Raw genomic sequence first — 12,939 nt, forward strand, 5'->3', positions numbered from 1 at the left:
CACATTTCTAATTAAATCCAGATTCCAGGAAGATTTGGTTTACCACTTCCAGAGAAAGCCAGCAAGGTTTTCTATACCAAAAGATGGTCAAGTTTTCATGTGTCTTTTTCTTTAGTTGTCTCTTCGAACTCTTCAAATCAACTCTTAAGAGCCTCCCACAAAAGAGTGCTGGCCCTTATATTTCAGGTTATAAAGGGACAAAATTAGGATCTCCCAGTGTCTCAATTAAATATTTTGAAGGTTAAACTCTGAAATACATAGTTTCACAGTTCTATTGGTTGCAATTGTAATAACAAGTCAAATTTCTCACAATAGCAGTGTGGTATCTTAATGTAATACATCAAATCTGTCCAGCCATAAACAGAGTTCAATTATTAGAAAAGTTATAATCCTTGAAAAAGTATTCATTTAATTTAGAGAGGTTGTGGGTTTGCATTGGTGTAGGGTTTGTCTGTCTTTGTTTTGTTTGGTTTGGCTTGTTTGTTTTGATTTTGTTTGTTTTATTTTGGTTGCTTGTTTCATTTGTTTGGTTTGTTTATTTTTATTTGAGTTTTCTTTGTTGTAGTTGATTTGGTTTAGAGGTGGTTTTTTTTTTAATTTTAGTTTGTTGTTTTGTTTGGTTTTTTTTTAATTTCACGTACCTATAACTCTTCTGGCATCAGTAAAAGAACACAATTACAAGGTAGGAACTCTGATGAGCTGTTGTGGCAAGGAGGACCTTATGACATTTCCTACAACCTGAACCTCCCACAGCAGTGGCTGCACCAATTTACAATTAATTACTCTGTGTGTACACAGAGCTCCTTCTGGCAGTGTGTCAAATTTAAATCAAAACTCCCAAACCCCCTGAGATGTATTTCCAACCAGATCACCACTCTGTGGAGCTTGTGGAACACACCTGAGAGTTCTGGATGCGAATAGTGCCAGGTGACAGTGCCTGTGTCACCACCTGTCCTTGTGGAGTGACCACAGTGACTGGCTGATACACTGTCCCCCCTGGAAGCAAAACAGAAACACAGATTATGGGCAGGAAAATCCCCTTCAAGTATTATTTTCTTTAAACACATCACCACTGCACACCATACAAGACTTTAATAATATATCAATTATTTTTTTCTAGTCAGCAGGCAAGATATGCTCTTTGCACACTAAAATTTTCATCCATTCACAAAAAACTGTACAAAATTTGATTCTATTTCCCTGTATTTTAGGCATTCTAAATCTATTTTCAAAGGAAAATGCCACGATTATCAGGCTATAAAAGAATTCTTCATGTTGTTTTAAGTGAGCTAAGTCATCAACCAACAAGGGTCCCAACACCAAAATCACACCTCAGTGTGGCCAGTTCTTAGGGCAGCTGGGATTGATTTGAAACCTTGCTGAGAGGCAAGACTAAACACTTAATCTCAAATGTAATTTCCATATAACAAGGACATCAAGGATTTTACAGACTTGTAGGTGTGGTTCCAAACTCCAAGGAGCACAAGGCAACCAACAAGTGCAATGGTTTATGTAATAATGCTTTTATCAAATAGAATTCTTCTTTTATAAAGGCAAAAAAAAAGTCAAACACACAGTCTTATGAAAATTTAACAAATGTAGTGTTGCACATTAAGATCTCTTAATATTATATATGTAACTGCCACTCCCATGGACATACTTGGAAAACATAAAAATTAAACAAACTTTCATAAACCAGTAAAGCACTTGACTGTACTACTACAACTTTTCAGGTATTAAAACACACTTTTTCAAGTATTTGTGTAGTTTTTGCAACAACCACAAGGGAAACCAAGATGAAGAGCAAGGTGCCAGTTGTTTTCAGTGTGTCCTACCTGCTACTGTTGCCATAGTTACATTTCCCTGCTGCAATGCTGATGCTGGCACCACGATCCCTTGGGGACTGAGTGTGCCTGCAATGGCACTTGGAATTTGCTAGAAAAATAAAATAATTAATTGCTTACATTTTTTAAATTTTTATTTTCATGTAAAGAGATCAAGCATGCTTGTGTATTTTTGTAATTTGTTTTAGGTATTTTTGGCTCCAAAATATGTTTGGAGTTTAATCACAGGATTACCTTCAAAGAGAAAAATACTCCATTAGGGGTTCATCATTACCTACATTAACTTCCTCATTATCACCAACCATTACCTTTGAAAACCCTCATGAAAGCAACTGCTAGAAAAGATGTAAAACAATTTTGAGAAATTTTAGTTCTAGGTGTGTAAAGAATAAGAAACAGTTTCCAAAGGCAAGAGGGAAAAAGGACAAAGGAAATGACCCTTAATGCTCTTATTACAAGCATCAAAGCTTTAGAATTTTAGTTATTACCTCAATTCCTTCAATTTGAACATAATGTATTAAATATTCAATATGTTTTGTTCTGCTCAAGGTAGGTCTTACTCAACCTTGGACATGCAAACTCTTACACATTTCCTTAGTATGTATGAATAATCTCTTTTGATAGCAAATGCAAAATGGGTCCCTCATGTCTCTACAGAAAACTGTAAGAGATATACAGAAAAAAACCTTATAAAAGCTTTTTTTGCCTGATTTTAGAATCTTCTTTCCACACTTCCAGACATCAAAACCTATAAAAGGAGTCCAGAAAGTGAAGTTTAAAAGTCATTGGGGATTTTTTTAATGCAGAGCATCACATACACGACTAATTCACAGGAGGGCACTGGGGTGGCAGGGCACACTCTGCAGCATCTGACAGCAAGAGTATCAGCCATGACTATTAATTGTGATCCATTTAATACAAAAAATGCAATTTTGCAACTTTAATCCATCAGATATTGTCTATTTATTCCAGAATACAGGTTGTGTATAAAATGCATCAGTCATCTCAATGTTTTAATGAAGGAGGCAGACTAAGAAGGCCTTAACAAGCAAAATTTTCTTCCTTGTTTATTATGTTTCCTAACCTCCTTCCAACCAAATAGCAAATCCAGGCTATTCTGAATATCTCCATTTTCTGAACTGAGAGAAAATCATAAAAGGAAGACAGATAATAAAAATTTGACTCTGTGCTTTGGCACATTTCAACAAATTTGTCCATTGGGCAATAGCACAAAAAAAACCCACACCCCCCCAAAAAAACCCCCCAAAACCAAAAAGAAATAAAAAACCCCAAAACAAAACCCAAACAAATAAAAAACTCTTTCTACTCTTAATACCTGATTTGAGAGAATACAGGAAACTGCAGAAACTCTGTTTGCAAACTGACAGCAAAACAAGCATAGCTGTAACTTCCTAAGGAAATCTAAGCAAAAATCCACTGAACAGCATTGGAAACACACCTGAGATTGCACAGGTGAATAAGGACTTCCAGGCTCTCCACTTAATAGAGTTTCACTATTCATTTTTGTCTTCAGGCAGGCAATGTAACGACTGCAGAAATCCTTGCAGAGTTCATTGACCTTTTCCAGCTCCAGCAGATGGATACGAAGAACTTGGATTGCTTTTACCATCTGAGGGAGAGAATTGGAAAAAAAAAAATCAGAAACAAAATAAGTACTTGTTAAAAAAAACCAAAAATGTGAGATTTAAGCAAACAGTGCTTGCCAGTAACAAAGGTCACCCAATTAAAGCAGAGGTACTAATTGCTAAATCTTGGAATGTGAAAGAACACAAGGAAACTGCACACACAGGGGAAAGAGAACAGGACAGCAAAGTGATCTTTGTCACGTGTGGCACTTCAGGAAGCCAGAGCAGCTGAGGTGTCACAGGGCACGGGATGAGCCTGGATGTCCATGTGGTCTTTAACCCCCTGCTCCACCTCTGGGGCACAGACCACACAGGAGTGCAAGTGATGGAAAGCAATCCCATCCCCAGGAATGGTTTGGAAGGCAGGGCTGGACAGGCTTGGCCAGCAGCAGTTCTCTCTAGAGCTCTATAAATCAGAAACACCAGGTTCAGCTTCATCCTGACACAAGGAAACCAGAAGGGTTGGAGATACAGTGAGAAAGAAGACACTCCTGTGATTAAGCATAAATTTGTTCCACAGATTGCTAGGGAGGATGAAAGCTTTTATTTTTCAATAAAATTAGAATAAAGAGGTCCCAAATTTAGCCAACAAAGCTTAAAGTAATCAAACAGTTCTTCAGTGCTACAGCTTTTAAGTTCCTCTGTAACTGTATGTCAAAGATGAACAACTCTCAGGTAAAATCTTGTAAGAACTTTCAGGTGAGGAGACTGATTCTGAAATACAAAACATTAAATACAAAGCATTAAACCAAATTAAAAAAATAATCCATGTTTAAGCTAAAATCCAAGTACAGGAGATATGGATGTGAGGAGAATACTTGTCATGCTCACTGTGAGAAAAGCACTGTAAGCCTGGATAACCAACGGCATTACATACTGCACAAAAATAGCTAAGGTGATTGTAAGGGTCATGGCAGAAGATCAGAAGCTAAAACCAAATCCAGATGGTCCAACAGCAGCAGGAAATCCAGGACATTCAAATATGTACACAACACACCAGCAAAGTAATTATTTTTATACAACATGCCACCCCCAACATTTCTGTGCTGTGCTGGATCTCTGAGAGAAATATCCTTCAGATTCATGAAAAGGAACAGTTGCAATTTTAAAGCATTGTGCAGAGCTTGACTTTACAATTATTTGGAAAAATCTGTCCACCATATAATAAATAACAGGGGTCCACCAATAAATAACAGGGTTATTTAGCTGGGCAGAGCACTGATCCAGTGAACAGAAATTATACCTTCCAAACTATTATCTATTTATTAAATCTATTATAAATCTATCAATTACTTCCACCTCAAAAAGCCAACTGGGAGCTGAAGATGCCTTTGCTCAAGGCACCTAAAGGAGATCAAGGCAGGAAAACTTTTGAGTGTGCTCCCCTCTCCATCATGACATTTTAGCTTTCAATGAGTCAGATATTTTCTGTTTTTTCAGCAAAAGGTTCTAGGACACTCAGTGTAGGCAACTGTGGGTTAAAATAAACAAGATTAAAAAAATTAAGAATTTAAATGATTTTTTAAAAATTTCTTTTCAGGGATAAAAAGAAAAAAAAATTACATCTTTCAAAAAACAGCTGCAGAAACACCTGAGCTGTAGATTTGACTCAAATTAATATCTGGTAACTCTTGTGACCTATGACACTGAAAGCCTTTGAAACACTGAGTGCAGTGACCCAGCACTGAGACACCAACCAGTGATTTTCTAACCCAGCCCAGGTTGCTTTTTAAACTGTGCTTAAGCACCTTTAAACACAACAAAGTTAAAGCATGAAAATGTGACTAAATTTTAACACAAAACAAAGGTCATCTGTGTTTCAAGAAATTCTGTCTCTATTTCAAAAACAAAAAGCTTAAAATTGAAAATTCTTCATGTGTAACTGATCAACAAATTGCTCATCATATTAGTTAGTACTTTAAAGATTCAGCTAAAACTGAGGTAACAAAATATGTTTTTGGACACATAATATTTGACCATAATAGAGTTTAGTTTATTTTTGCTCAGTCAAGAGAGCTGTGTTTTTTTAAACATTAGCCAAATTTGTACTGTTTATTTATCAGCATGTGCTTGGAGGAAAAATGAAAGTCCTTTCTTCAGCTTAGACTTAGTTGAAAATTGATGGTTGATACTTGAGGTGAAAATTGAATTAAAGACAGAATTACCCACAAACCCAGAGTCAGTAACACTACTCAGGTTTCTGCAGGGCCCCTCTCCATCACACTGCTCCTGCAGGAAGCTGTGCTGTGTTAGGAGGAAAACAAAACTTTGTATATATGCCATGTCTGTCACCACGAGTTATTAATTCATTTACAGCTACATTAATTGTGGCCATATGGCTCCTGCTCTCTTGCAGCACAGGTGGACAAAACTTAATGTCAGCAGAAGTTCACTTTTCCCTTAAAGCTACAAAAAGAACTCCTGATAAAATAACTCAGGTTGGACAAAGGCAATACAAAGAAGTATTTTCAGACAGGTCACAGCAGCAGTAATATTTCATTCAGTGCTACTGCATAGAATATGCCACAGAAAAATGACATTTTATAACTGATTCAGTCTTTTCAGCTGTAGGAATAAAACTGAAGTATCACTTCTGGGAAATGCACAAAGATGAAATAACCATGAGGTTTGTGTATATTCACATAATCCTAGAATGGTTTGGGTTGGAAGGGACCTTAAAGATCATCCTGTTAACAACTCTTGCCATGATCAGGGATATCTTCTACTAGGGCTGAAACTGCTGTAAATAAAGATAATGGTAAACTATTAGAGAAAGAAAAGTTATTGAAAAACTTCCAGTTCTTGCTATCCAGAGCCTATTTATATAAAAACGTGTCTCCAAATTTGAGAAATTTATGCTATCTTTAGCCTCAATATGCTCTAGGTTGTGCCTGTGTCCTGCCTGCAGTGCCTCAAGCCCGTGGTGCAAAGGCACAGACACATCACAAACTGCCTCAGCTGTGATACCCAGCTCACCTGTGCTGATGTAAAACACAGAGCCACAATTCTTTATAGATTTCAGAGCACATCAACTGCACATGTGGGCAGCACACATGAAAGAATCTCCATATACTGACACATCATCTCACTCAAATGACTCTTCATTTGCAAAAAAACCAATTAAAATATATACATCCACAGTTTACCTACCTCCCTGACCCAAATCCTCCTGCAGCAATTCAGATTTTCAGTGGAAGAACACACACTCTGGGAGAAAAGCTATTTTGCTTTCATTTGTTTTGATTTGATAACTTCTATTTTGAGTCCTCAGCTATGAGACATAGCTAGAAAAGGTGTAACTAGAGGTTTATGGGACAGTTCTGCACATTAAAACAGCAAAAAAAAAACTTTTCAGAAAGGCTTGGTCAGTCAATATTCAAATGACACCAGCCGGCTTCACCTCTACAACTCAGGTTCCAGGCACAACCAAGAATTCAAGAGAATTGAGAAGAGGGTACTGAACCCAAAATCCTTACCCCAAACGAAACAAAAAACTCGGGGGTCTTCAAAAAAGGCAGTGTCCTGTTCAAATACAAAAGGAAGAGTAGATTTAACAGCCCCTGTTTTGGATTGTGTCTAGACTTGACAAAGCCATAAGTAACCTGCTCTGGCTTCACAGCTGACCCTACTCTGTGCAGGAGGTTGGACTAGAAACCTCCTGAGCTTTTAGGGCAGCCCAAACCATCCTATGGTCCTAGGAATGTGGAGAAATTAAAAAATCCACCCATGTGTGGGAAGAGTTCACTCTGAACAGAGAGGCAGGAACCACCCTGAGGCAATGTGGTATTTCTGCAGTGTCTGGGTTAGCAGTGAGCAACACAAAAGTGTTTAGCAATGAATGTCTTCAAACATAAAATAATCTGTGAAAGGTCTAAAAAAACTCTCTGCAAGCACCCATGCTGAACAAATTCTTAAATTTGTGGATGTCCTATGCACAAAATGAGACTGATGGTGAACAAAGAGCAGTTGGTTCATTCCAGGATCTGTTTGATCTGTAAAAATGAGGCAGGGATAGCAAAGGGTAAGGGGAAAAGGTGATACTCAAAGTTATGTGGGTAATCTGAGCTCACTTCCAGAAAGCAGCAACAGAGAGCACCAAAATCTGCTTACTGACAGCAAACACACATCTTCTGACACTGATGCTTGGAAAAAGGGGGGATGCAAATAACATTCCAAGAAGATTTGGAGGAAGTTGAAGCTCTAGGAAAGCACATTTCCAGTCTAGTAAGAGCACAAGCACAACCTTCAGCTTCCAATTCCTTCCCACAGGATTTGAAAACAGGAGATCTGCAGGATGAACCCCAGGGTCATTCCAGAGCACATGGCCCAGGATTGCACCCAGACCTGGGAAAGACCCTGCAGAAGTAAAAAAAACCTGGTAACAATTCTCCTAAAAAGGCCTGGTAACAATTCTCCTGGACTGACTATGATCCTTTGCCCTGCTGATTCAGGAACACCAGCTGATGTTGTTGGAGAGCTTAACTGGGAAGAACAGAATCCCCAGAACAAAATCCCTCCATCTGGATAGTAACAAGGGTTTGAAAGCTGGTTTACAGGCAATTTAGCAATTTATGAGTATTCTCAAAACTAAGTTTCAGGTGGATGCTGAAATCCTTTTTAATACTAAAGCAGGAAGCCACCAATTAATTTAGAATGGGAATTATAATACCAAAGTAACAAGATAATCTAGACCATAGCTTAGTAAGAGCTGCTCAAATTGGAACAAGCATCCACTGCTCTTAATGAATTTCCTTTCTGGTCAAACTGATCTAATGCCTGTGCCACCCAGATTAACATTCTGTGGTCCTCTGGATGAACTCCAAACTCCTCTTGTGGAGTATTCAAGGCACTTCAAGTGAGTGCACAACGTGGAACATTGCCAGGACTGTAAGTGACCCTACAATCACTATCTGTGACCCTTCCTAATTTCTGTTATCTACTTAATTAGCCCACAGGCAGCATGGAACATTATTATATTCTGGAGAATTCATGAAGAATTATATTCTGTTGCTTTGGAGCTGTCACAGTTGAAGCTCTGTCACAGAAACTGCAGTCTGGCTGAGTTCTACATGCCACATCTCAAAGGGGTAAAAGGAAAAAGAAATGAAACAGCTGACCAATTTCCTTAGTGTAACAGGCCTGTGACTCTCAGATAGGACTTGAATTTGGCTCTTTAGTGTTGTGATGCTCAGTTCATGTCAGTTTAGCTCTGGCCCCGAGTTGATCCTACTGAGCAAACATTTACACCTTATTTGTTTGACTCTGCTCCACCCTTCTAGCCCAGCCTAATTATCAGTTTTAACAGCCTCTCCTTTCAGATGAATGGTTGAATTAACATTGGAGTTAAAAAGGACAGCATGAGCAGAAGATGGAACAAATGTGCACAACAGTGTTTCTTGCTACTAAACAGACTTTTTAATCTCTACAAAAATATATATATGTGAGGAGGCAGAAAAACTGCCTGTCTACAGCCCTCCCTGTGGCAAGCACCAATATTTCAAGCTGAAAAGAGGCTGAAAGCCATGCCAGCCAGTTCACAACTTCAGAGAAGCTTGTGCTCACAGCCCCACACCAAATGAGAGCCTGTCAGAATGTCAGCTGTTCAGGGCTCCCAGCCCCCAGGACAGGCAGAGGACAAGCTGCACTCAGGTTTCATTGGTATCCAGTAACAGAAAGTCACAGCTCACAATACGACCACAGGACAGGAGCTCAATGCCAAGGATTTTGCATTTTGCAATGTGGTTCCAGTTTAAGCCACTACTGACCTCAGCAGCCATGGAATCCTGGACATAAACAATTCCTCACCCACTTCAAGCAAAACCAGCCAGGTTTGTGCAGCCCATCAGCAAAAGAGAACACCACATAATCCAGAGACTTTGTCACTAGAGCCACAAACTGAAACCATAAACAGCTCAGTGACAGGAAGGACTTTTTGAACACACCAGACCCAGCTACAACCAAAGCAAGCTGGATCTGAGAGTGTTTATGTATGACCAAAAGCACAGGGAACAGGCCAAGGCAAGCAGGATCTTTGGGAAACCGATCTTTGGAGGCTCACAGAAGCCACAGAATTGGAATTGGCTGGAAAGGGACCAACAGCTGAGGTTGGAAGGGACCTCTGGAGATGGTTAAATCCAACCCTCCTGCTCAAAGCAAGGTCAGGAAGGGCAGGTTCCTCAGGGTCATGTCCAGCTGAGTTTGACTGTCTCCAAGGATGGAGACTCCACAACTCTCTGGGATTCCTTGTGCCCCAGAGATGGGGAGAAGGAATCTATGAGGCAGGATTTCAGGATCTATGGGGCAGACAGGATCTATAGAGCAGGATTCAATCACCCTCAGAGTAAAGAACATTTAATGGAACCTCCTGTGTTTCATACCCATTCCTGGGTAAGTTCATGCCCATTTCCTCTTGCCCTGATGAGTCAGTCTGTCTTTTTCCCCATAAGGACTTGGCATTTCCCTTTGCTGAATTCCATGAGATTCCCTTTTTCCTGCTTCTCCAAAAGCAAAAAAGTATCCCTGAATGGTGGCAGAGCCATGTGTGCATCAGCCCCATCTCCCAGCTTTGCAGCACCTGCAGCCCTGCTGAGGGCTCAGCCTGCCCCATCACCCCAGTCAGAAATGGATATTAAACAGTTCTGGTGCCACAATCAGACCCTGGAGAACAGCACTTATGGGAGCCCTCAAATGGATTTCCTGCTGCTGACCAGAACCCAGGGGTTCACCCATCTTTCAGTCCACCTCCCTGCTCATTTATCTTGCCCGTCTTGTCAGTTTGTCTATGAGAACATTGTAAGAGACCTCAGAATTCAAGATAAACCACCAGCACTGTTCTTTCCTCATCCACTGAACCACAGCTACTACATTCCAGCTATTAGACCTCAGATGTGCTTCTGAAATTAGAGAAATATGGATTAGGGAAATATGGGAAAACAGTGATTTTGTGTTGGATTCAGAGAGTTACAAATGAAGAAAATAACCTGAGGCTTAACAAGTCAGCAGACCTGCTTCATGCAGAACAGAACTAACTCTCATTTTTGAGTAAAGTATTGAAGGCAGGTATATTCAAAATAGAGAAATCACAGCTTCATCACAGGAATGACTTTCAGAAAGCTTAAAGGAGTTAATGACATGAAAGAAAAAATTATAGATGGTAAAGACTTTCTAAGATCATCTTATAACAGTTCTTCCCTCACATTAACTAGGTGAAGCATGATTTAAATAAAATTGGAGAAAAATTACATCAATTACACGTTTTCGATTAATATGTTAAACACCCAACACTCTAAAATTAATTTGCAGAGTCAGTGTGGCTATGGAAAAGATTTATTTCTGTTTTTCTCCAATACATTCATGTCAGCTGAGAACAGGAAACAACTGTGAAGAGCCCAAAGTAAATTTACAGATAAAAGGGAAAAGGGGGTCAGAAGAAAATTTTAAAAATATTTTTAATCATTAACATAAAGAAGAATCTCTCACAGGCAGAAAAATGTGAGGAGAAACTACAAGGACCAGTTGAGATCAGAAATGAGGAAGAAGCTGCAAATGTGATGGTTGTTTCAGAAATTAAAGAAACAGCCAATACTTACCAAAGTATCAGTTTCTGGATCTTCACAGAAAAAGGGTTTTCCTTCCTTCTCCTGCTTCCTCACAAAGTTTTCAATATCTACATCAAAACTGGCAGAAGTTGTGCCTTCTGAGCCTTGTGTAGATTGTTCACATTTTTCAAATAATAGTGCTAACAAGGGAAATAGTGGGTGCCTAGGAAAAAAAATGTTTAAATACATGAATAAGTATTTTCACTTATGTGAAAATTAAGACATCTAGCTAGAAAAGCTCACAGTCACTCATGTGAATGTGACAAGTTCTGGAACAGACTGCATATAACAGCATTGGCTAGAGCAAAATAAGATAATATTTATTTTCATTTTGATTTACCCCACTCCAGAGGCAAATACAGCAAAAAATATGTATATATTTAATTAAAGAGAACAATCACAAGCTAAAAAAGCTCTGACTGTTTAATTCACTGTAATTGAGTGGCACTGAGACAGATTAATACAGTGCACTAGAAATGAGATTTAGGATTTACAAAGAGGATGAATCCAGATTTAAATGAAGCCTGATAAAATTAATTTATTCTTCAATGTGGGCCATACTTACATATCATGAAATAACTTTAAAAAATTGAGAAGAATATTCAGGCTGTGCTCAGAGGCCTCCTGTGAAATCATGCTCTGAGGAGAAGATTTTGTTAGCACAAGTCTGTAAATGAATGGATACATCTTTCTGCCTCAGGTTGAGGTTTTTTTAGTGTTTTGTTTGGCTTTTTCCTGTTTTGGTGGTTGTTTTCTTTTTTAACTTGAAAACCAGTAATAATTCTGTCTTTATAAAGTAGTTAAGCTGAAAGAACACTCAACCCCATGAAAACTGAGCATATTGCTCAGCACAGCACTTTGCACTGAAAAATCTCAAATTAGTGTGCTCGTACATCAATATTTAATCCATTTTCAGCTAATTACTAGGGAATAGATTGTTATCCCTAAAGAAAAAGGAGTAAAGATTGACCTAATTACAATAAAAGTAAAAACCTGTATTAAAGATAAAAACAACAATACGGCAAATAGTGACCACAGTTTAAAGGCTAAAACAGCTTTCTAAATTTGGCAACCACTCTTAGAATATCCTTTAAACCTGCTGAAATTAAAAATCCCACAGGCTCAGGAGGTTTTTCCTTGGCTGATGATGCCATTGAAGCCTATTTGGTCTCACTCTTTCCCTACAAACAATGGAGACAGCCAAGAAATCACCTGATTTTAGGTACTTATTATTTATTTATTAAAAACCCCCAAATCCTCTACCCTATCCTTCACCCTTCAAAAGACAGAACAGGAGTCCATCACTACCTGTAAATGGCCTGCTTGTCTGCATCCATTGGAGTCTGAGATTCTACAGGGGCAGGACTCACCCCTTCGGCATCGGTTTCAGAGCAGTTGGGATCTTGTTCAGTTTTTAACTCTGTTACCACTTGCATCTGTAGGGAAAAAAAAAAAAAAAAAAAAAAAAGAAGTAAATTTGTAGCCCTGACGTAAAATAAGGGTGCTGTGTTCTAAGGAAAGAGCAGTGCAAAGGGCTCCTAGATTGCCAGAAGGTTGGTGTGACTTGGCAGTGACACAAGAAGTTGTAGCAGCAACAAAACCCCTCTTTTAATCCCTGACACTTTTTGATGGATAAAGGTCATTTCCAAGTTTTAGCATTTGGCTTTAAAATGGGAATGATAGATATTAGTAAATTGTTGAAGCATTTTGTCTCTGAAGTGGCTGTTTTTGGAATAGCCTAGAGTACATTGCTCCAAAAAGTTCATGGGAATGTCTGCATAAAAATCTTTTAGGATGAAATCAATGTAAAGAAAAGTTTATGCACTTAAATTTTCTTTTTTTTATTATTAT

At 38.7% G+C, this 12,939-nt stretch overlaps 1 protein-coding gene across 2 annotated transcripts in view; it reads right to left on the minus strand.

Annotated features, from left to right (window-relative positions):
- PKNOX1 (PBX/knotted 1 homeobox 1) overlaps positions 1-12,939 on the minus strand; it is a 36,365-nt gene that overhangs the window by 6,801 nt on the left and 16,625 nt on the right. For both annotated transcript variants that reach the window (XM_059466181.1, XM_059466182.1), the window contains exons 4-8: positions 12,397-12,524; positions 11,080-11,251; positions 3,304-3,474; positions 1,836-1,935; positions 899-996 (exon numbers count right to left, since the gene is read on the minus strand). In XM_059466181.1, the coding sequence (XP_059322164.1) occupies positions 899-996; positions 1,836-1,935; positions 3,304-3,474; positions 11,080-11,251; positions 12,397-12,524 (669 nt within the window). The remainder of the gene's footprint in view (positions 1-898; positions 997-1,835; positions 1,936-3,303; positions 3,475-11,079; positions 11,252-12,396; positions 12,525-12,939) is intronic.

The sequence above is a fragment of the Ammospiza nelsoni genome, chromosome 2, assembly GCF_027579445.1.
Source record: "Ammospiza nelsoni isolate bAmmNel1 chromosome 2, bAmmNel1.pri, whole genome shotgun sequence".
NCBI classification, from domain to species: Eukaryota; Metazoa; Chordata; class Aves; order Passeriformes; family Passerellidae; genus Ammospiza; species Ammospiza nelsoni.